The following is a 24,071-nucleotide window of genomic DNA, read 5'->3' as shown; positions in this document are numbered from 1 at the left end:
GGTCTAATTAATCTTAGCCTGTATCTCAGCTTTTTCTTAATAATAATAATAATAATGATAATTTCTTTAAAAAAAATCCATTTGGATAGTGGAGTGAGAAAGCCGAAACACGTGCGGATGGCGGGAAAAGGGCTCTCCATCCCGTGCGCCAACCGCGCCCAAAATAGAGATCTCCCTCTTCTCCTCCTTTCGGTTTCAAATTTATAATACGAGGAAGAGATAGGAGAGCAGATTTCGATCTCCTTCCCTTCCAATTTCTTCCACAAACCTCTCGACAAGCCATGGGAAACTGCGGCTCCTCAAAACCTTGCCGCCCATCTCCAACCCCGCCCGAGAAGCCGGCGCTGGTCGTCCGCCTCTACGGGTCGGATTCGTGCCCGATCGCGTGGCGGATCCGCATCTCCCTCCTCTACAAGGGCGTTGCCGTCCAGTTCCTGCCCTCGGATAGCCCCATAATCCGCGGTCCCCTCCTCCGCTGCGGGGCTGACGTGATGACCGGATCCGCCTACGAGCTGCTCCAGTACGTCGATTCGAGGTTCCCGCGGCCGCCGGAGGTGGCGACGGACGGGGTGGGGAAGGATACGGAGGTGGCTCTGGCGGTGGCGGCGAGGCTGCAGCATCGGAGCGTGGAGCGGCACGTGGATGGGATGGTGAGGCGGGCGGCGGAGATGGCGGAGAAGGGAGGAGGGAAAAGGAAGACGACGATGACGACGATGACGGCGATGACGGCGGTGGCGGAGAGGAGTGGGATTGCTAGGTGGTACGGAGAGTTGGTGGAGCTGATGCTTGAGCACGCGCAGATGGAGGAGCGGCTCGTGTTTCCTACTTTGGAGCGGATCATGCACCGAGGTACGCGATCAAGATCCCAGTGGGTCGTGTTTCCTACTTTCGGCCTCTTGAATGATTTAAAAAAAAAAAATTTCGACAACAGGGTTCTTCTTTTTTCCTAATTTTATCTTCTGGGAGAAGAATTATAACTAATCGAACTGTTCGATTTCTTTCCTTTTTTTTTAATTTTTGAAAAGGGGAGCTTAATTAGCTGATGGCACTTACCCTAGGGGAAGTGTCATTTTGTTCGAAGTTTATCTGCAAGATTAATTGATGATTAGTTGCGCTAATTGACAGGAGTACGCGAAGTAGCACTAGCAAATGAGCAGCATGCAAGGGACCTACCCATGATGAACGGGATAAAGGAGGACATCAAATCTTTAATGGCTATGGAAGTTGGGACCTCTCTCTACCAAGAGGGACTCCAAAATCTCGTCTTTCGTCTCAAAACCTTGCAGGTATATCCTCTCTTGCCAGTTAACTTCTACTTCAAGAAGCATCCACTTTCTTGAGTGGTCCTCCGCAAAAGCAATAGAAGTAGAATGATTGCATCCATGTGTTTTTCTTTCTTATATGAATGCCCATGAACTTTGCTTCCAAGCTGAGAAAGATGGATGGTACCACCACCAGCCTGTTTGATTGATGCTTGGAAGTGTCACGCAACTTTTTGCTGCTCTGTACGTGGTGGTTTAACTAACACTGGAGCATCAATTGGGCAAAAAGGTGCATCAATTCAGAAAAGTCATTTGAAAGATGATAAGTAGATATGATATATCAATAACTTTCTTCTTACCTTTTAGGTATGTTTAAGTGTGGTCGAACATATCTGTAGTATATATTACTTAATTATTTAAGAAAAATTTATATTTTATTCCTATGTGGTTAGGTATAAAATTATAAATTTACTTCTCTCTATAATTTTATTTGTGCCAGTTATATTTAAATTAAAATTGTTAAATTTTTCATCGTATTTAATGGAGTCGAATTTGATAATATTTATTGGAAGCAAAGTTATATATGTATAAATTTTTCAGTGCAACTAAAATAATACTGATTTAGATAACAAAAATATAATTAAATTTTGTCTTTAATAAGTATATTCAGATTCTATGGTTTAATATTTTAATCAAATATAATGGTAAAAATAATGGCTGCACTTAGTGTAGACCAAAATAGGGGTAAAATAATATAAATAAAATTATATAGGGCTGAAGAAAATTTAGACATATGTTAATGGAGGTAAAATATACCCCTTACTTTAATCTCCATTAATCTCCATAATACCTTCTTGTAATCTCAAAAAATTATGTATTTAGTATAAGACTTCTAGGATGGATCCTCTACTTGATACTTGGCATGAACAAGAAAAAGAAAAAACCTGATGCACTTTGAAGCTTGACCGGAGAACATAGAAAAGTGTTTTAACATCAATTGAAATGTGGGACAGGAACACTGCAAGGAGCACTTCCAGGAAGAAGAGAGAGAGTTGCTTCCGTTGTTCGAGGCGGCGTGTCGAGCACGAAGAGAGGAGAGAGATAACTCCAGATGGTTGGAGCAAATGATGGGGGCGATGGGAGCCACTCATTCTCATCTCTTCCCCTTCTTCATGGCCGGTCTCCTTCCTCAGGAGGCCATGCAGTACGTCGACCTGGTCTGCAGGTGGATCAAGGATTCACAACGTGTGGTCTCGATGCTCCGATCACTAACCGTTCCATGGGAAGAGGAACACACCCGTCGTCCATTATTCGCAACAGTCCCCTGATCAAATCATCATCATCATCATTTTTTTGTATCCATTAATCCACTGACCCTGAGGAGTTCCAAAACATGGCTTGCATGAGTAATGAGTTTATCAATATCTGTAAACCTACAGAGAGAAGAAACGAGACCCTGTTTATGTAAAAGTCTGTCTCTAGTCTCTGACTTGTATTAATGTATAAAGATGTTACTGTGATGAACAGGCACTTCTTAACAGAGATGAGATTTCATAGCTGTGATTCTTAGACATGCACGATTCATTAGATTGTCTGGAAGAATTTGCAAAAATTTGGGTACATTTACGACATTGTTGAGCAATTTAGTTGCTCCAAGTTGATAACCTCATAGGGAATAAGAAGTAGCTGATACAAGTGACAAGTCAGTGCGATATATCTTACATATTAAAGAGATTAACCTTCCTCTCGATCCACTGGAGAATTAACAGTTTCAAAACAATACTTGAGAAGACCTAAATGGAGTATCTTCTTGAGCATAGAATATTATCATATTCTCCATGCATTAGCCCTGTGTTGGATGGAGAGGTGCTCTATTTGACCTCCAGAAGCTGCTAATATGAGTTGATACAGAACATTCTTATATAGATGAAGTTCCAGTCTAACGGAAAAAAATGTAGCTTATTTTTTGACACCAAGTACAACAATTTATTCCTCAACAACACAATACATGCTGCTTAATTGTTATATTCACTCAGCAGAATCCCCCTCGTCTACATGACTTCCTTCAATTAAGATGCGCTTCATATGTTCTACCAAGTCTTCCATCTGCTTCCTTGAATGGAGTGGAGATGGGTAGACACAAGCACAATCCAGTCGGCCATCCCGGATTGTATCAAACACGCCAATCGACGGCCCAACACCATGGACAGAAGCACAGCCTACATAGTCCTCAACTCCCAACCTCTGTTGAAGCTCAGACGTTCTGTAGATCACAGGCTCCTCAAACACAGAGATAACCGCAGTCCGAAGGGAAGAAGAAGGCGTCAGCAGGGGATTCTCAATGGCCTTGCACATGAGGAAGTTGAGATCGCCAATATCTGTGAGGTGCTTCTTATTGCTCATGGCGTTCGAGTAGGCCGTGTGGCATCTTTCGGCCACCTCCCATAGTCCTTCTCCCCCATGAACGGAGTGAGTGTTAGTAATTGCAGAGTGGTAGAATCCTGCGAGATTCATGCTTTATTAATGCACAAATATATTGACCTAGCAACTTAAAATTTTGAGCTAGTTCATAATCTAACAGTCTTCCTATTTGTATTATATCTCTATGTGCAATGTGAAGAGCCAGCACATTAGGGATGAGCTAAGAAAATGATATACATGGGTTCTTATCTTGCATCTCTATATTTGATGTAATGAAAGCAAGGTCCCCACTCCTCTCGAGTGATTTGGAGATGAAAATCTCCAATCACTATACAGAACCAAAACCCAAGGCAAGCATATGAACCTTATAATGATCAAATCAATACCTTGCTTTCAAAAAGGAAGAATTTGAAAGTTTAAGAACAGGTACTATGACAAGCATCTTATGCAGTATCTACTACATTCGCAGCTAATTCCATAAATATCTACAACATTTAGAGGATTGCCGTAAGGACTTACCGACGTCGTGTTCATTTAGAACCGGCTCTAGATACTTCCTACAGTCGATGAGGGTGACGACGGAGTAGGTCTCGTACCGATCCTCCTCGATTTGCTTCGATGAACGCGCAGCTACTAATGCAGCACCTGCAATAGCTCCACAGAGCTTAACTCCCCTAGCCGTGCATGCCTACAATTCGGATGAGAAAAACTAGTCATTATTAGCTACCAATTAGGAAGGCCCAAATAAGCCCAATTGGGAGATGATTACGAAAAACTTACGTCGAGAAGCCTTTTCGTCTCCTCCTCGGTCATCTCGAGCCGAACCATCTCCGTGGACCGGTCCGATCCGGTGTCCTCGAACCGGAGTGTCGACGTCCTGAACCCATTCAATGAGTAGCCAACCAGATCCTTTCCCCGAACCCAGAACGGCTTCCACGTGTCCTTCTTCGGGATCAGATCCTCTATCGCCAAAAGAACACTTGGCTCCTCCTTATCCCCTTCCGGATCCGACCTCCCTCCTCCTCCTCCCCCCATCAGTCCCATCAGCTCCATCAGGATCGCCACCGCGGAACTCCGGTCGCAGACCGCCGTGTGGAACCGGAGCGCGAGGACGGACCGGCCCGGCTCGGGGAGGTCGTAAAGGGTGGGGAAGAAGACCGGGACTCCCTCGGCCGGAGCGGAATCGAGCGGGTCGGACCATGGGTTCCGGTTGAGCTCGAGCTCGAGGAGGGAGTGGAAGTCGGAGGAGGAGGCGGAGCGGAGGATTTGTGGGGAAACGTGAGAAGCGGGGATGAAGAAGGAGAAGCGGGAGTCGGAGGTGAGGGTTAGGCGGGAGCCGAGGATAGGGTGGGAGATGTGGAGATTGTGGAGGGCGGATTGGAGAGCGGGAAAGGGGACGGGGTTGGAGAGGAGGAGGGAGAGGACGGTAGTGCCAGTGCCGCCGGGGACTGCGCGGATCCACGAGTACTCGGTGCCGCCTGCGGCCCGACCCAGATCGATTGGTGGATCGGATTGGGGTTGGGTTTCCGGATCCATGAGAGAGAGAGAGAGAGAGAGAGAGAGAGAGAGAGAGTAACGTTTGTCTGTTTGATGAGGGGCTGGCTACTTTGGAATGGAGTGGATTGATTATTTTGTTGTGATGCTAACTATTCAAAATTTTAGTAGGAAGATGATTGAGGAGGGAGAACATATGATAGGTTCAGACTTTAGATTTTATCTAAGCTTTAAGTAAGATCACACATTGTGAGCACTCTATTGTAAAATTATATATGCACTCAATAAGCACCTACAAATTTTTAAGTAAGATCACACATGGGATTTTAACATAAGAATTGTTTCAGTAAAGTTCACTAACAAACAAATTGTTTTTTGTTGCTATTAGTCCAAATTTACAAGATGACAGTGAGTGATGAGTCAGTCTCCCAGTCCTTCCGTATCTCGTTAGAGACGTTCCAGTCTTCTTAGGTGCCGTTGATAGCGACGGAGCATTCCAGCGTAAAAGATTTTTCTGCTTCTGGCACACATTAACGAGAGATAAATGTGCACGGAACTCGTAGAGCCTAATCCTAAAGGTTCTGATGAGCGGGAGTTTGAGCTTCTTATTTTATCGGACCCACCTTGGCGTTTCCAGCCCAACTACCCAAATAGTGTGGGCCAGTCGGAAGCCCGATCAGGCCCATTACGTTCAAAATTCGACAAAAAACAACATCATCTCCACCGGACGGTCTACGCTAGCTTTACTATTATAATCCAATATACTCGCTAGGATCCCCACGATCCAACGGTAGTTCACCTTCCGATTTCATCGAGATTCGGGGGAAATTTGAAATCATTTTGGTATCCCGCTCTCCCTCCGAACGACAACAAAATGAACCCCCATTCGAGGAGAGAGAAAAAAAGAGAGTGAGAGAGAGGGAGAGAGAGAGATCATCATTCATCAGCCTTTTCCCTTTCCTTTCGCCCCTCCGCCATTGACGGAGCTTCGCGGTTTGCCCCTTCCCTTGCTTTCCCTCGCGCTTTGCTTCCTCGGAGATGGGATCTCGCCAGGAGAAGGAGAAGGCCGTCAACGTCCAAGTCCTACTACGGTGCAGGTACCAAGATCGTTAAGGACTTTCCTCATCTAGGGCTATGGTTTCTAGATTGCTTTCCCGAATCTGTCGACTTTGGATTGTTATCTTGATATTGGTATCGAGGTTCTATTTAGGGTTTTGGAAGCCACAGATCTGGCACTGTGAAGCGATCTATAATGGTTTTCCCCCCCTTTCTAGGCCATTTAACGACGACGAGCTTCGAAATAATGCGCCCCAGGTCATCACCTGCAATGAGTACCAGAGAGAGGTCGCTGTCTCACAGACAATCGCCGGGAAACAAATAGATAGGATTTTCACATTCGATAAGGTAAGGTTCTTGCAATTGAAGTGCTAGTTTGCTTTCATTTTCTAATTTCATGCCAATTCGTGAATTCTGTTGGTCATTTTCGTTACCCGGAAGTGATTTGACGAGAGGAAATTTCACTGCACAAAGCTCTTTAGTGAGATTTGGTTTTGGTTACTAAATTGGTCTAATTCAGTATATGCCAGATGCTTTTGTGTAGGTATCCGATTAATAGCCCTATCTCCATGAGGACGTCTTAATAATATATTTGTTTCTTTAACTCCTAGTGAGAAGCAAGTATGGCTCCACGGATTAATACTAATGATTTACTCTCAAACTGACGGTGTTTATATTTGGCCAGGTTCAACGTCTCAGATAACATGAACATTTGGATCGATTTGTAGAACAATGTCTTTTGGGTATTTCATGTGCAATCTGGCTTTACTAGTTTGCAAATTATTGGCTACTCCATTCTGTCAGAAGTTTGGAGCTAGGATTTTGTGCAGCACACCTTATAGAGGTCTATAGTTTGCACCTATTGCATGCTAGACGGTGATATGCCTTCTTGGCAACAAGTTATTCGAATGAATGATACGAAATGCTTCAACAAAACAAATCATAACTTGCTTCATTTTTTCCACATTTTGTGCTTCCATTGATTTTATTTTCTTCAGCATCATTTATTTTACTCAGGGTATTCTCTTGTTTGACACGGAAGTTATATGCTTCCACAACATCAATGTTGAAGCTCATGTTTTTTGAATGAAAGCCCAAAGGCTCATCTTCATTTGGAAACTATAATAAAAACTACTAACCGACAACAGAAGCACATTTTTACTCATCTTATTCTTGGAATAAATTTTCTTGATACAGGTCTTCGGTCCCTCAGCCAAACAGAAAGATCTCTATGATCAAGCTGTAATCCCAATTGTAAATGAGGTTTTGGAGGGTTTTAATTGTACCATATTTGCTTATGGACAGACTGGTACAGGGAAAACCTACACTATGGAAGGTGAATGCAGAAGAGCAAAGGCAAGTCGCTACTCTTTATTTGAAGGGCTTCTTGTATTATGTGAGTCTGTAATTTGTGGTAATGGTAGTTTATTATCAGCTGAATTTAATGCCCCTTAGAAAATTTGCACTACTGTAAACATGCTAACTGTTGATGTTTTTGAAATTGTGCTTGCAGAATGGACCTAAGGGTCAATTACCTGCAGATGCTGGTGTGATACCCAGAGCTGTGAAACAGATTTTTGACACATTAGAAGGCCAAAATGCTGAGTACAGCGTTAAGGTTACATTTCTCGAGTTGTATAATGAAGAAATCACTGATTTGCTTGCTCCAGAAGAGTTATCAAAAATTGCTTTAGAGGATCGGCAGAAAAAGCCTTTACCTCTGATGGAGGATGGTAAAGGAGGTGTGCTGGTAAGAGGTTTAGAGGAGGAAATAGTTACGAGTGCAGACGAAATATTCTCTCTTCTAGAGAGGGGTTCTGCTAAACGTCGGACAGCAGAGACTTTATTGAACAAACAATCAAGGTATCACATTTTTTTTAATGATGCAGCATGTATTCAGTAATTCAATTATACTTATGTGATTTTCCTGTTGTAATTTCAGTCGGTCACACTCTCTCTTTTCTATAACCATTCACATTAAAGAGGCAACTCCAGAAGGCGAAGAGCTAATAAAGTGTGGGAAGCTTAACCTGGTTGACCTTGCTGGTTCTGAGAATATTTCTCGTTCAGGTGCCAGAGAGGTATTACTCATCTCTCCAACTTTTTTTTTCTGCAGCTTCTCGTTGGCTTCTGTTCCTTCATGCTTTTTTCAGTAGTATTCTTGTGATGTAATGCAGAAACTATGCATATAAATACCTGTTACAATCTATGCATTTAATCCACCTTCCAATTATGCTTGTTATTTTTCTCCAAAGGGTCGCGCAAGAGAAGCTGGTGAGATAAATAAAAGTTTGCTTACTTTGGGGCGTGTTATTACTGCTCTGGTGGAGCACCTTGGGCACATACCTTACAGGTTTGAACAGGGAACCTATCTATAAAATTACATTTGCAATTATCTGTTTTTGTTTTTGTTTTTACTGACCCTTCTTTCCTTAATTTACAGGGACAGCAAGCTTACACGGTTACTCCGTGATTCATTGGGTGGGAGGACAAAGACATGCATTATTGCTACAGTTTCTCCTTCTGTACACTGCCTTGAGGAAACCCTTAGTACACTGGATTATGCTCACAGGGCAAAAAATATTAAAAACAGGCCTGAGGTGCCCTTTCTTTCTTAGTTGCTTGACTATATACACATAATCTATACTGTTTTCTTGCAACTTCCAAGTCTGTATCAATAATGGAAGCATTTTATTTGTTCCACTTATATCTCCTTTTCTGGGTTGCACTTGGAGCTATAGTTTGAAGTTTTGATTTTGGGCTTGGTTAAAAAATGATACGTTTCGGTCGGTTTTGGTTATAGTTTCGTTGTATCAGTTTTGGACTTCTTTTGATAAATAGTCTTCTTTATCTTATTTTTCAATGCGTCACACAAAATTTAATATCATTTAAATAATGAGATTGTTATCGATTAGGTACAAGTTGGATTCAAGTCAAATCCAGCTTAGAATTTATAATATACATTAGAAAATTGTTATTAGGATTGTTTCTGTTGGGTGCTAGTTTTGACAGTAGTTTCAGATCGGATTGAATCAAAATGCAAAACATTTTGGTGAAACATCTTGGTTTTAGACGAAACCTCAGACCAGTATTTGTAGCAATATAAGGAAGTATGTGGTACTCTTATTGTACCTAGTGTATTCAGTTATACCTATCTGTGCCAACTTGTATAGACCAGTGCAACTTTACTTTGCACAAATGTAAGCCAATGGAGTGTCATGCGGACTTGTAACTCCCTGTTGCTAGTTATGTCGATCGGTAGCACCGGAGATGATACAATAATTTGACCAGTATACTTGTATATTTTTTACAGTACTACCTTTTCTTTCACTTTACTACCATATGATAGATCAGTACCAGTACACCTTTCAGATCTATTTCTGTTGACATACACACTGTCCCAATTCATATTCCTAGGCTTGACATGAAATAAATTATACTAAGAAACATATTAGTAAGAAAATAAACACAATTTTTTACTTTCTTCGTTAGCATAACAGATTATTTCCTGGCTGTAGAGATTCCTTTATTTACTAGATGTGTATGTATAATTTTTTCATGTAATTATATTTTGTTGTAGATTATGATCATGATGCTATATCCATGTACTATTATTTAGCATAAGCGACCAATTTAACTTGATCTTTCTTCTGTAACACAAAATTTCAGGTAAATCAGAAAATGATGAAATCCACTTTAATAAAAGATCTCTATGGAGAAATTGATCGGCTTAAAGCAGGTCAGTACATATACACTGTGTGATCATCTTTATCTCACAGTAAAATTTGGATGGACTAGCAACTATTATTTCTTTTCAGAGGTGTATGCTGCTCGAGAAAAAGTAGGAGTATACATACCAAAAGAAAGATACTATCAGGAGGAGAGTGATAGAAAGGTAAGACAAGTTCTTTTGGTTCAATAAAACAAGATATACCCTGCATATCCATTTAAAGTAACTTTCTTTTAATGATGTATTTCACATCTCACAGATTTGATACAGCTATACCATAGAATAAAATCTAAATTCTGGATATTGTTAAAATTCTTTTTAAAGTGTCAATAGTCCTTTTCTTCGCACCTCCCTCTGGAACTTCTTGGGTGTCATTTGTAGTACACAAGAACACTATTTGGAGTTCACATAAACTTGAAGGATTGCCAGTTTGTCTCTATTCTGCTATGTTGCAAGATTTATATGTATGCTTTTTACTGAATCATTGTTATAATGCTATCTAATGTTTTGAAGGCAATGTCAGAACAAATTGAACAAATGGGATCTTTGTTAGAAACAAACCAAAAGGTCAGGAAGATTTTTTGAATGCCTTTGAAATATTTAATATGCTGCTCCTACTTTTTTCTAACTTTGAGTTTCCAATCTTTATTACTTCAACAGCGAATTGAGGATTTACAACAAAAGTACGATGCAGAGCTTCAACATTCTTCTGACCTAAGTAAAAAGCTTGATGCTTCAGAGGTAATGTTGCATCAATCCATCTAGTAACCTTACATGATCTATTATGGATCTTTCTTGAAATTCTGCTGTGCAGAAATTCTTGGAGCACACAAGTAAGCTACTAGCTACTTCAAAGGAGGACTTGAAGCAGGCCCAATATAATCTTAAGGAGAAAGACTTCATTATTTTAGAACAGAAGAAAGCTGGTTTGTGTTATAATTATTCTATTATCTGGAAAGCTGTCACTGGTTTGTAACACTTATATATGGTTGGCAGAGAATGCTTTGGCCCATCAAGCCTGTGTTCTGCGATCTGACTTGGAAAAATCTATTCGAGATAATGCTTCACTATTCTCTAAATTAGGTAAAATTTACAGTGTTAGTTATTGATTCTATTTCCTACAGCAGTTATAAATTCCATCATTCTCTCACATCTAAGTATAATGTAACAGCTAGAGAAGACAAACTGAGTTCTGCAAATAGATCTGTAGTGAACAGTTTCCAAGTTGATCTTGCAGCAAAGTTGGGAGTTCTGTGCAACACAGTTGTTGCATCCATGGATCAACAAAACAAACACCTCAACTCTGTTGAGGAACTATGCCAATCTTGTCTTGATTTCCATGACAAGGTAACTAGCTAACAGGGGCCTAATGCTGTTTACTTGGTTTTTAACATATGAATTCAAACCTTAAACACTGTTGCCGTCTTCTTAATCGTATGATATGCTACATTTAGGCAGTATTAGAGCTGAAGAAGAAAGTGCTAGCTTCAAAAGCCTTGTATAGTTCACATATAGAAGCAATCCAAAATGTGGTGCGGTTGCACAAAGCAAGCACTGATGCTAACTTAGAGGAAATATCTTCCATGGCTTCTACCAATTGCTGTTCTGTTGATCAGGCGAGTGGTTTTGATTATTTAAGTTCGTCAGTTCATCTAGATATGCCACTTTACATCATTTTCATAAACTTCTCGCTTTCGCACAGTTACTTGCTTTGGGGGAAGCAGAAACAAATCTGGTTTTTGGCGATTTGCAAACTATGTTATCTACTCACCGAGGAGAAATTGCTAATTTCACTCAAGATTTACGTGAGGTTTGTTCTATCTCTTATTACCCATCATTATATGAATTAATGATAAACCTTGATTTTCTTTTATTCGTCTGGTCATGTAACTTTCCTGCTGTAAATCATTCAGAGGTTCCGTACTAGCTTGGCTAGGACAAAGGAGATGTCAGGTTCTATTCTTGGGCTGCTTGATAAGCTTATGGAAGAAAGTATGAACTTTCAGAACCACTCAAGTCATGTTCATGAAACCCATGTGCAGAGCCTTGCTGATTTCCAGAAGGCATATGAGGTGAATTTTCATGATCTAATTCTCATGTGAGGTCATAGGTTTCTTCTTAGCAGATTTTCTTTGTAGATCTGATATTTGAGTACTCTTTTCAGGAACAATCAAGATCTGAAGAAGAAAAGCTTCTAGCAGGCATAACCAGCTTAGTGTCCAATCACATGCGTCGACAGAAAGAGTTGGTCAGTCCCGGTGCTTCACTATATCATCTGTGCTTTTATTATTGCTCTTTTTGAGATATTTTGTGATTTTGTTGCAGGTTGATGTGCGACTCAATGGTTTGGGTGATACTGCTCTGGTGAATAAGGCATTTCTAGATGAGCATGCAGCAGTGATGGATGGTGTCACACATGATGCAAAGAGGAAATGGGAAGAATTCTCCAAGCAGGCAGAACATGATTCAAAGGATGGTTCTGATTTTTCTGCAGCAAAACATTGTCGCATGGAACTCCTTCTCCAACAATGGTCTGTTTTCAGTTATTTCGTCCATATTTTCTCCATGTCTGACTTTTGTGGTTGCCAAATTCTAACCGTCATGTTGCTTACCACATTTGATGTTAAATGTGTCAGTACAAACACGGTTGATGCTGCTTCCCAACAATGGAAGAAGACACATGCAACCGTCAGTGATATGTGCAGCAAACAAGTTGCTGAAATGGAGGAACTTATTAGGCAAGCGCTGACTGTTGGCATTCCTGCTAATCTTTGTTTTCTTCCGTGATATAGTCATCTTCCTTTTTCTTCATTACATGATTACATAACATGTGTATGATTTCTGGTGCAGGAGTGTGATTGAGACTAATGAACAGCATGATAATGAGGTTGCCGCAGCCCGCAGTGCAGCGGAATGTGATCTAGCCAACACTAGCAAGGACATTCTCCAACACTTTGAGAGTGAGATATCTTCCCTCTTAAAATCTCTTTCCTATGCAAACCATATCTTCCATAGAATTCTCTGGTTCTTGAATCTCAAGAATAATTCTTCTTTCAATTTAATTTTTTATTTTAGATGTGTTGGATTACGAGCGAAACTCTACGTCAGGAGTGGTGTCAGCGGTCGAGGCTCACTCTGCCACCTTAAGACAACTAGAAGAGCAACACACGACTCAGACCACAGATATTAACAGGCATGCAGAGAATGCCTTCCAACACAGCTACATGGTGAGTATCATCTTCGCTGCTACGTTCCTTTTTTCTACAGTGTTTCAACTTTGAAGCTTGTCGCAATTTTGATGAAGAGCATTTTGTTCTAAGCAAATCTAACAAACAAACAAAAAAAAAATCTAGGACTATGAACCAACTGGAGAGACCCCTGTCAGGTCTGAACCGGATGTTCCAAGCAAAGGCTCAATCGAGTCCCTCCGAGCCATGCCATTGGAATCCCTACTGGAAGAGTTCCGGGAAAACCATCCTTATGAATCTAGCAAGGAGCCCAAACCATCCCTGATACCACGTTCGCCACTTATTCAACTAAATTGATGCCCATAGATAGCAATGCCCAAGTGCCCTCACTGATGCACCAAAGAAGCTAGAGTTCTCTGCAGTTGTGTTTTTTTTTTATCTTGGCTGGTTCATTTGTACTGTAATCTTATTGTATCCACTAGTATTTTGAGAGGGGCGAGCTATCTTAGCTCCCCCGTGGCTTTGCCTTTGTATTAAGTTGGTGTGGGAGGGAAGGGAGCAACGGTGATTAGAGTGCAGTGTTTGTTGATTCTTTGAAGCAACACTATTGTAATTTGCGATAGTTTTTCTTTCATTCTTCATCGGTTACATCTCATGAGTGATAAGCCTCAGATACGTCACATGCATGATCTAATAACGAAAGCAGTATCGCAGCTGGTATGAAGTTTTTGCATGCAAGGTAGACAAGGTAATAAGTGAAAATGTTTTTATTATGAGAATGAGCAGAAAAATAGTATTAATGGTTGCAATCAATATCTTTGCAGGTGTGGTCCACTAAAGAAAATAAAACCTCTTATTACAAGTCACTATAGTGTAGTTGAAAACAAAACATATAAAAGTCCAACAGAGAACACAGGACTAACATAGACTCTCTTGTATGTAAACATACATAAACTCGACTATATATTAGCCAAAAGGGCAGCTCCAAGCAAGGTGGCAGCCATAGTGACAGGGAAGGAGAAACTGGACCTTCTACTTCCCTTGTTCCTATGGTTGTGGCGGCCACCATTATTTCTGTAATTAGCACCACCTCCTGCTACCAATGGAACTGTCCATCCAGGTACTGAGGGGTTGCTATCAGAACCTCCACCACCACCATTCTCAGTTGAACCACCACGGCCGCCGGCTGTACTTGACCCATGGCCGCCTCCACCACTGCTGCCGCCGCGGTGGCCGGATGATCTTCTGATGACTATACTGTGTTTCCTAGTTGTTTCTTGTATGTTCGCTACAAGAGAACCATAGGAAAATAAAATAACTTTTGTGATGAATACTCCAAGCTTTGCAGTAAAGTTTCGAAGCAACTCCAACCGGACTTCAAATTCTAAATTTGGTGCCCAGTTGAGCTCTAATGGGGCTCTAAAACTAACTCCAAATTTAGAGCCAGTAATAGTGGGGAAATTGAGCCTAACTCCATTTGTCATTTCAAATTTTTGAAATACTAAAATTACCCAATAATTATTACATTCAATAATTTTAATTTCATTTATATTCTTTATTAAATAATTTAATTAGTTAAACTGAGTATATCATTAATTTTACTAATCGGTGTTTAACAAAAATAATACCATTGGAAAAGTCTCATCGAGACCTTTAAAATGAGTCTAATATTAAATTATTTTTGAGTTAATTTAAATTTTCAATTTTTTATTATTTATAAAAATGAGTCTAATAAATTATGTGTCCTAAAATATAATTACTCAAAATTATTCCAAATATAAATATTAAATATTAAAATATATTAGATATGAAATACATCAAACATGAAATACATTAAAAATGAAACCGGAACCAGTAGCTACGGAGATGACTTACTAGAATATTAAATATCTATTGTTTTTATTATGTTCGGTTAATTTCTGCTTATTTTATGTAATATAATTTTAATATTTTTAGTTAATGACATGTAATGTTTATTTCGTATAAGGTTATTTCGATACGTTTAATTAAAAAATTAGTAATTTAAAATTACTTTTGAAACTAAATATTAATCTTATTTTAAAAATCTCGATAAGAATTTTCTAACCATATATTTTTTATTAAAAAATAATAACACTAATATAACATATTAAGTAATTTAAAATAAATAATATAATAATATATATTATATTATTATTTTAATATATATGGAGCTCTTACTCTATTTTTAGCTCCATATTTGGAGCGTTAGAGCCGGGGTTGGAGTTGCTACGAGAGAAATGAGAATTGGAGGTGAAGCATCTAGTATATCTTCCGAGAGATTATCTTAAGCTGTCATAAAATATATTGAATAAATTCATTTCTACAACTATTCATAACATCTTTTCTCACAGACGCCGAAAAAAAGAAAATGAAATCACAGCTGCATACAATAAAAAAACATATGTTCTTATGATATTATATATATATATATAGAGAATTGATTAAAAGATTCAAAACTTAGCATGACAACTACCAACAAAGAGAGGAGACCAATCAAATCTAAAATCTCAATATATCTAGAATTGATTAAAAGATTCAAAACTTAGCACGACAACTACCAAATCTAAAATCCCAAGCCTCAGCACCAACTTTTAAAAGGGGTCATAGAGATGGAAACAAGAAGAAGAAAAAACAAAACAAAGCAGAGAGCCAAGAGCAACAGAAGAAAAATACCTGAATCTTTAGCGCCATTAGATTGCGCTACATGAAAAACTGAAACAAGAACCAAAATCAAAAGAAGAGCTGGTTTCCATCTAGTTCCCATAACTATAAACTGTCATTCTATTATTTTTTTTCCCCGTGCCTCTTCTCTTACTCAAAATAAACAATAAAGCTGGTATAAAGTAGAAGCCCAACCTACCACTTGCATGAAACTTTGGGATGCCACTTTACACTCTTCTCAAGAAAGTAGATTATTCTCACTGCTCACTACCGACTGCCTACGCATTGGAACAATCTCGTATATATCACACTTTTCCTATGGAATATGATGGTCAGTGGATTGAGACTTTTATCTTTAGCCAAAGTTGCCCAAGAGATGTTTGTTTAATTGCGGAAGAGAAACATGAAAGAGGTTTTGCTAGTGTGACCCCGTTGATTTGTCTGTCACTGGGATGTTTCGATAACTGCATGATATATAATTAAATGTGTCTTTAGTATCTCTTTTATTCGTAACGTTGTATTGAATTATTCATTTCCATGGTATTATTGATATTCACACCCTATTTTTAATCCGTATTTTATGAGCTTTCTTCTTATCTCAGAAGAAAAGGTATAGAACCTCAGATTCATTGCAAAGAGGGGATTGCATGAATAAGGGAGAAATGGAAGTAAAAAACTTCTGCTATCAAATGCACCGTGAATAAGATTAATTACACAGCATTTTGTATAGCTATCTGTGGGAGTGCATACAGGGCTCGTCTCTCCTCACCCAGAAGGTAAGACAGACAGACAGACCAACATAGCGTGAATTTCAATTTCATTGTGAAACAGCATCTTGGAAAGAATTGTGCTCGACTAGTTCATGTGAAATAGCATCTTGGAAAGAATTAAAGCTCAATTTCACTGTGAGATCAAAGGTATGAAGGTCTATTCAGGATATTCGTTTACTGATTGCCCATATCTATCTGGACTTCTCTTGGCATTTCTCATTCAAAATTAGCTCGATTATTTGTTTCTTTATGTTATTTCTTATATCTATAATCACTTGAAAGTAGAATTGATGTTTCCTAGGACTCAAAAGATTGCTCTTTTGCAATCTACAGTTATAGGGTGGTGTCAACTGTAAACAATGATGGCAGGTACCACAGATGGTCAAGTAGTTACATGTTTTCTTTTGTTTGCCTTGTTGGTACTCCAGTAGGAAGAACCCACCATTAATTGTAACTCCAGATGAAACGAAAGAATATCATACATATTTCCCTTCAGCTGGCCACCATATCAGCAGATTATTAGGCTACGGCAAGATATTCCACCAACCTAATTATACATATTAGTACCTTGATGATGCAGGCTTCTACACAGGAAGAAACCCTAGCTCTGAACGTTCCAGCCAACTCCTCAGCTGTTGATGGCAACTTCTTCACCTACATGGCTACACCGGCATGCGGAGTTTGGTCAATTCAGGCACACCAATTGCCTTCACAGTCTTGGAAGCTACCAGGAAAGAATCCCTAGCTCTCATTGATCAAGGTGTCTCTTATGCGATTCTCACTTATCCTTCTGGCAGTGTCAATTCCCCTCCCACCCATCCTCGCTCTGCTGAGCTTCTATTCCTCCTCCAGGGAATTTTGGAAGTGGGGTATGTCGACACTGCAAATAAGCTGTACAGTAAGACACTGCAACCTGGAGACATGTTCATATTCCCCAAGGGACTTGTTCACCACCAGTTCTGCAGCAGCCAGAGCCCGGCACTCGCCATTTCCGCCTTTGGAAGGGCTAATGCTGGGACTGTATCCCTACCCGGAACTGTGTTCACAACTGGGATCGACGATCGTATCCTCGCGAAATCTTTTAAGACTGATATTAGGTATAATTTGTCAGAAATATTAATATTTTTATTATATAATTTTAAAATAAATAATTTTATGAGTAGATATTTAATTTACGTTATCTTTTTATGATTTTAACTACTTTTTAGTTATTCAACTACTATAACTATTTTTTAGTTATTCAACTACTATAACTACTTTTTAGTTATATAACTATAACTAAATTTTAGTTATCTAACCCACCGGCACATTTGAGTTAGTGTTCTTTCATTTTTTATAAATAGAATAAGATGCCATTGTTTTGAATAATTCTAAATACTTTAATGCTTGATGTTATAATTAACTCTTATTTATATTAAAGTTTAATTTTACCGGTTGCGAGAACATATTCCTTTCCTAATTTTCAAGGTCTTGTATTCTAAAAATATATTCTCTTCATAATTTTCAATCGCAACAAGTGAACGACAAATTTATTTAAGAGATATATGTATCTTTATCTGACTGTTGCAAAAGTCTAACCATCTGATTTTATTCCTTTTTACTTTTTTTATTTTCTCTAACACAATTCAGATCTGGCACCGAAAAATTGATACTAAAGTTATATTTGTGGAGAGCATTTATTTCCATGTTTATTGATAATATTTAGTCCTTAATAAACAATCATTCTACCTTTGAATTCATTTTCAATAACAGAAACAATTGAATCTGATTGAAGCATTGTTGTTCAGTTTTCCTCCCTTTCCTTGACATCGGAACCTCTCCAAGTGAGTATAGGGAATAAAGAGAAAGCTTGAGCAGGCTAGTGGAATTTTTAACTTTTTCCAGAGTGAAAGTGGTGATCAATACAATTTGCGTGCAGACCATTTGATGGTACGAAATGAAAATTCACAGGTGGCCGGTGTCATTATAAATTTCCTTTTGTGTTGAAGAATACTTGCTTTAATCTATCCTCTGTATCAAATGAGATCATCTTTTCTCTTAGCATTGTATGCATGAGAAAATCCTATAGCGTTTGCCAATTTTTTTCAATAACTGAACGGCAGAACAGTTCACCTATCACTGAGCATCTCTACCTGCTGCATTCAGACCCTAAACCAGCATGGTGATTAAGTTACTATTCTCAGGATTCATGTAGATTAACTGGTAAAGTGAAGTAATCTCAACAGACAAGATAAATTTGATGAAAATGTACGTTCTCTCAGCTGAATCCCATAATGGAGCCGGCCCAATTATTCATTCTCAGTTCAATGAAAAGGGAAAGGAAGCTGATCATTTGCTCTTAAAACTCTTTTTCATAGGCCTGCTATTGATTATGCTTCAATCTTGTATAATTTAAAAGGTACAGACAGAATTTTCATATACTTGATTACACGATTGATTTAGTCCCTGGAAGTAATCGTATTGCAAACTTGAGCTGTAAATACTTGGCACCTGCAAGGTAATTGACCTCGTTTATTATCACTTTTTGCATGCGTGAATTATTTTGAGTACCCAGGAAGGCAAGAAATGTTCTAAACTGAATTAGTAATGCAAGCGAATTAGTTCAATGAGTCCATAACTATGAATCCATTTGTTCCAATATCTAGAAATAACAGCAAGAGATCTTCTCTAATGATCAAACTACTACAAGACAAGAGACTAACCACATGCATACGACCACAAGCTGTATCACTAAACTCTTTGATCCAGTCATTCACTGCTTCCCATGTAATTGTTCAAACAATGCAGCAACTGCAAATCCATAGTCCAGAGGCCATCTTCGTTTACTCCGACTCCCACAGCCGGCGCTCAAATTCTCACAGCTCTATATAAATTCATCGTCTCTCTTCCAAACATATATCTCCATCTCTCCTGCTTATCACCACATCCACATCAAAATTTTGACAGAATATGTCGACCAATATTCTAAACTATTCCATCCTTCTCCTAGTCCTCTTTTTCGCAGCCCCTCTCGCGGTCGTCCGGTCCAGCGACCCCGATATCCTCTCCGACTTCATCCTACCGCAGGGCCTCGGTGCGGTCAACGTCAACGGTAGCTTCTTGACGTACACCGGCATGCGCACGGTCGTTGACTCAGGCGAGCCACAAACCTTTACAGTGGTTAAAGCCACCACAGCGTCTCCTACGCCGTCCTCCAGTTTCCTCAAGAATCTGTCGACCCACCGCACACCCATCCTCGCTCCGCAGAGCTGCTGTTTCTTGTCGGCGGCATGCTCGACGTCGGCTTTGTCGACACCGAGAACAAGCTATACACTGCGAGTCTGCAGCCTGGGGACGTCTTTGTGTTTCCAAAAGGTTTAGTGTACTTCCAGCACAACAGGGGGCAAGGATCTGCGGTCGCAATCTCCGCGTTCAGTAGCGCAAGCGCCGGAACGGTGTCGGTACCCGGGAGTGTGTTCACCGCCGGCATTCACGAAGGCGTCCTTGCGAAGTCGTTTAAGACTGATGTCGCCACCATTCAGAAGATAGAGGCAGGTCTTGCACCCAAGGCATAAGGCCGGGGTTTCCCATTACTTGGCATCTATTGTTTTGTAGAATAAGTTTGCATGTTCTTAAATTGATCTGCTCTCTAATGACCACTTGTGTTTGATTCTTGTTGTTTGCTGATCGTGTTATTAAAATAAATTAAAAAAAAAATTCTAATGATAGATTGTTAATTGTGTCACTTCTCTTTATGGCCCAAACTGGGATTTATTAAGGAGACATTTGCGAGAAATAGATCTAAAACAAGAGCCCAACTGTTGAGCATGTTTAAAGCTTGTGTTGCTGCTCAGTGCTCACTGCTCAGATACCACTTCATATCTCTTAGCAAGCACATGGAACCCAAATGAGTAACAAAAGAAAGCTTTTAAACATCACGATTCAACGGGAAACTTTCTATATTCGATAAGATGAGATTATGAGTTGATTGAATTGACTTACATTAAGAATATTCTTAGAATTGAATAAAATGGAAGAACAATCACGAAAATGAAAGAAAACTGCATCATATTATAGCAGATCTTGTTCCTTAAAATGTAGTGCAAAGACATCAATATTTAACATCTGCCACTCCAATCCATCATGAAAGACAATGCAGGCAAGAGGCAACAACCCAGATTGATAATAAGAAGTAAATTGTTCAACTTAGCAAAAGAAAGCAAAATTTCCGGATGAATAGTTGGAGGACTCCTCTTGGGCATCAAAGGAGCTTTTGGTTGTAGCAGCACCTTTTACTTGATCTTTTTCTTAGGCCTCAACTGCAAAAGAATGTTAGTAATGATATTATTAGATTAATCAACACATAGAAAATAAGTGGTTGTGGATGCCAGAACAATAAATTAAAGCCCCATTATCATCTAGTAAGTGTTCTTCCAAACTTTGAATTGCAAAAAGGCTCCTGGCTCCCAATTCATGATAAATAATTGCTCGAGGTACATCCAAAGCTCAAAATGGGAGAAATGTAAATATTCTCACAGATCAGAAAATTATTCGAGGACTTGCAATGAAAACAAGCCTACGCAATATTAAAGATAGCTACTGGAACAGGATTCACCTGGTTGCTGTGACCGCATTTCTTCTTACGGCAATTGACAGCTCTTGGATGCAAGCGTGCGTAGCACCTACATAAATCAGATGACAGAATTATGAAAAAATATGCCAGCAAATTTTTTCTCTTTCAAGAAGATAAACAAATTTAAGTGCAAGTACTTAAAACAAAGTTCAGAATAGAGGAGAGAAGATTCAAGCTTAGGTTTAGGTGTATCTCCTAGTATCATATATCAAAATTTCAAGCATTCATATAAGAATAGTATGTCCTAGTGGCAGGTCAGAAATTGATATGCCTCAAATGTTTAGCTCATAAGAAGTATTCTTCGCACATCTAATTGATTCATCACTCCTGCCATATAATGATTATCAACAAATTTAGGTGCAAGTGCTTTAACTAAGTCCAGAATTGAGAAGAGAAGACCCAAGCTTAGGATTTAGGTGCATCTCCTAGTATCATATGTCAAATTTTCAAGCATTCACATAATAATAATATGCCCTACAGGCAGGTCAGAAAATGATATGCCTCAAATGTTTAGCTCATAAGAAAAGTATTCTTCGCACATCTAATTGATTCATCACTCCAGCCGTATAATGACTATAAACAAATTTAGGTGCAAGTGCTTTTAATAAGTCCAGTATTGAGAAGAGAAGATTCAAGCTTAGGGTTTAGCTGTATCTCTCTCCTAATATCATGTCAAAATTTTCAAGCATTCATATAATAATGTCCAAATGGCAGGTCAGAAATTGATATGCCTCAAATAATTAGCTCATAAGAAAACTATTCTTCGCACATCTAATTGATTCATCACTCCTGCCACTGCCATATAATGACTATAAGCAAATCTAGGTGCAAGTGCTTTAAGTCCATAATTGAGAAGAAGAGAAGATTCAAACATAGGGTTTAGGCGTATCTCCTAGTATCATATGTCAAATTTTCAAGCATTCATATAGTAATGTCCAAATGGCAGGTCAGAAATTGATATGCCTCAAATATTTAGCTCATAAGAAAACTATTCTTCGCACATCTAATTGATTCATCACTCCTGCCATTGCCACGTAATGATTAACAAGTTTAGGTGCAAGTGATTTAATTAAGCCCAGAATCGAGAACAAGAGAATATTCAAGCTTAGGGTTTAGGTGTATCTCTTAGTTTAATATGTCAAAATTCAAGGATTCATATGATAATGTCTAAATGGCAGGTCAGAAATCGATATGCCTCAAATATTTAGCTCATAAGAAGACTATTCTTCGCACATCTAATTGATTCATCACTCCTGCCACTGCATATAATGACAATAAACATTTATGAAAACCGGTGAACAAATCAAACAATATAAAACAATAGGGATATAGGTTATTTTCTGTTTCAAATTTTCAGCCAAATATGTTAATTTATTTTTCACCAGGAGAAAATTGATATCAATATAGGCATAGAATTAACACAATTTGCTGTAAAGCACACAAATAACTGCAAACCTATCCGATACTAGTCAAATGAAATGTAAAGAAGGAAACTTTCACAAAGATATAGACTATGAAACAAAGTTGACATACTTCCGGCAGATCATCTTATCCTGGTTGTACTTCCTGGCGAGAGCCATTAGCGAGGGTTCGATTATTCCACCTCTCAGCCTCAGCACCAGATGCAGCGTTGACTCTATACCATCACCACAATAAGAAGAGTAAGAAGCAGAACAATCCCTATAACTTCAAGATAACAAAGCCTAAGTGACAAAAAAACTAGCAAAACACTATGATCCTGGAACCACTCCACTGAGTTACAACGAAAAAAGGGACCTTTCTGGATATTGTAGTCGGCGAGCGTTCGTCCATCCTCGAGCTGCTTCCCCGCAAAGATCAGACGCTGCTGGTCCGGTGGAATCCCTAAGATTACGATTTGACGATGTGAGAAAGGAATCAACAAACTGAATCACATACGCCATGAAACAGAGAAAGGAAAAGTGGAGAGAAAGGGAGGAAGAGATCGAGACCTTCTTTATCTTGGATCTTGGCCTTGACATTGTCTATGGTATCGCTGCTCTCGACCTCGAGGGTGATGGTCTTCCCCGTTAGAGTTTTCACGAAGATCTGCATCCTTCTCGACCTCGAGGCCTCCCCCGCGCTCTCGTCTCCTTATCCTGGGAGAAACCCTAGCTATCGAAGACGACTACTATTTATAGGCGCCGCCGTGCCACACTAGGGTTTACCTTTCTTACCGAAAATGACGTAATTGCCCCTATTAAATAGCTCGTATCATCAGGTGGGCTGGGGCTGAGCTTTTTGAGCCAGTCGAGCTTAAATTTTTGTTCATGTCTCAACCCATCAATCACGGTCGAGCCGGGTTTGAATCAAGCTAAATTATTCTAGCTCTTTACCGTCCACTAGTCTATTAGATACCAAACTTGGGTTAGATATAATGGATCTAACATAATGAGTTAAATATAAAAAATATCATATCTTATTAGGCCGAGTTTAATGGGTTTATATAAAGACATTTTAGTTATCGTTAATAGAAACATAATTATATATTAATATATAGTTTACTAAATATTTAATGGGAGTAAAAAAAATTATAAGAATATACATACACTATGGGTTGAGTCATAAACGAGAGTAGTGAATCAAGTTTTTGGACCGGGCCAGGCGGGCAAAAAGCTTAGCTTATGCCGCCTATTATCATCTCGAGCTCGACTCGGGTCAGGCTGGATCTAAATTGAGCTCGAGCCAAAGTTAGCCTAATTAAAATTGAGTGAGTTTGGACTAAGTTTGAACAGATTGAGACTAATAATCATGTCTAACTCAACCACTCTAAGCACAATTTAGACAAAGTCGACATTGCATACTGAATGAAAATGCAAAATTTATGCGTATCCCCAA

At 39.2% G+C, this 24,071-nt stretch overlaps 4 protein-coding genes, 5 non-coding genes and 2 pseudogenes across 9 annotated transcripts; 4 read left to right on the top strand and 7 right to left on the bottom strand.

Moving 5' to 3' along the window:
- The first annotated feature begins 93 nt into the window (after positions 1-93).
- Positions 94-2,833, top strand: LOC140768372 (uncharacterized). Its single transcript, XM_073108628.1, has 3 exons — positions 94-849; positions 1,126-1,286; positions 2,276-2,833. Exons 1-3 carry the CDS (start codon positions 282-284, stop codon positions 2,588-2,590), a joined length of 1,044 nt encoding a protein of 347 aa, XP_072964729.1. The 5' UTR covers positions 94-281; the 3' UTR covers positions 2,591-2,833.
- Positions 2,834-3,164: 331 nt separating this feature from the next.
- LOC140768371 (uncharacterized) lies at positions 3,165-5,365 on the bottom strand. The gene is made up of 3 exons (XM_073108627.1): positions 4,464-5,365; positions 4,203-4,371; positions 3,165-3,763 (listed from the first exon to the last, which is right to left on the bottom strand). The coding sequence occupies exons 1-3, from the start codon at positions 5,217-5,219 to the stop codon at positions 3,291-3,293; spliced, it is 1,398 nt and encodes a 465-aa protein (XP_072964728.1). The 5' UTR covers positions 5,220-5,365; the 3' UTR covers positions 3,165-3,290.
- Positions 5,366-5,545: 180 nt separating this feature from the next.
- LOC140768370 (kinesin-like protein KIN-5C) lies at positions 5,546-13,776 on the top strand. The gene is made up of 23 exons (XM_073108626.1): positions 5,546-6,274; positions 6,452-6,581; positions 7,431-7,589; positions 7,747-8,096; positions 8,176-8,314; positions 8,489-8,586; positions 8,677-8,833; positions 9,903-9,972; positions 10,052-10,128; positions 10,477-10,530; positions 10,624-10,704; positions 10,778-10,889; positions 10,960-11,046; positions 11,135-11,310; positions 11,418-11,579; positions 11,666-11,773; positions 11,877-12,035; positions 12,128-12,211; positions 12,289-12,494; positions 12,600-12,701; positions 12,814-12,923; positions 13,039-13,190; positions 13,317-13,776. The coding sequence occupies exons 1-23, from the start codon at positions 6,216-6,218 to the stop codon at positions 13,506-13,508; spliced, it is 3,024 nt and encodes a 1,007-aa protein (XP_072964727.1). The 5' UTR covers positions 5,546-6,215; the 3' UTR covers positions 13,509-13,776.
- A 2,992-nt stretch (positions 13,777-16,768) lies between these two features.
- LOC140768046 (putative germin-like protein 9-2) lies at positions 16,769-18,808 on the top strand (annotated as a pseudogene).
- A 711-nt stretch (positions 18,809-19,519) lies between these two features.
- Positions 19,520-20,330, top strand: LOC140769126 (germin-like protein 9-3; annotated as a pseudogene).
- Positions 20,331-20,633: 303 nt separating this feature from the next.
- On the bottom strand, positions 20,634-23,346 carry LOC140769315 (ubiquitin-ribosomal protein eL40 fusion protein). Its single transcript, XM_073109980.1, has 5 exons — positions 23,186-23,346; positions 22,992-23,078; positions 22,749-22,851; positions 21,198-21,264; positions 20,634-20,901 (listed from the first exon to the last, which is right to left on the bottom strand). Exons 1-5 carry the CDS (start codon positions 23,286-23,288, stop codon positions 20,875-20,877), a joined length of 387 nt encoding a protein of 128 aa, XP_072966081.1. The 5' UTR covers positions 23,289-23,346; the 3' UTR covers positions 20,634-20,874.
- Positions 21,461-21,550, bottom strand: LOC140769418 (small nucleolar RNA Z266). The gene has a single exon (XR_012105901.1). It is a non-coding gene; the product is annotated as a small nucleolar RNA Z266 (small nucleolar RNA).
- LOC140769419 (small nucleolar RNA Z266) lies at positions 21,691-21,782 on the bottom strand. Its single transcript, XR_012105902.1, has one exon. It is a non-coding gene; the product is annotated as a small nucleolar RNA Z266 (small nucleolar RNA).
- Positions 21,921-22,013, bottom strand: LOC140769416 (small nucleolar RNA Z266). Its single transcript, XR_012105899.1, has one exon. It is a non-coding gene; the product is annotated as a small nucleolar RNA Z266 (small nucleolar RNA).
- LOC140769415 (small nucleolar RNA Z266) lies at positions 22,153-22,245 on the bottom strand. Its single transcript, XR_012105898.1, has one exon. It is a non-coding gene; the product is annotated as a small nucleolar RNA Z266 (small nucleolar RNA).
- Positions 22,385-22,477, bottom strand: LOC140769417 (small nucleolar RNA Z266). The gene has a single exon (XR_012105900.1). It is a non-coding gene; the product is annotated as a small nucleolar RNA Z266 (small nucleolar RNA).
- Positions 23,347-24,071: the final 725 nt, after the last annotated feature.

This window comes from Typha angustifolia, chromosome 10 (genome assembly GCF_048772165.1).
Source record: "Typha angustifolia cultivar Huaian chromosome 10, ASM4877216v1, whole genome shotgun sequence".
NCBI lineage: Eukaryota > Viridiplantae > Streptophyta > Magnoliopsida > Poales > Typhaceae > Typha > Typha angustifolia.
The sequence above is the reverse complement of the archived record's forward strand: the minus strand, read 5'-3'. Positions and strand labels throughout refer to the sequence as shown.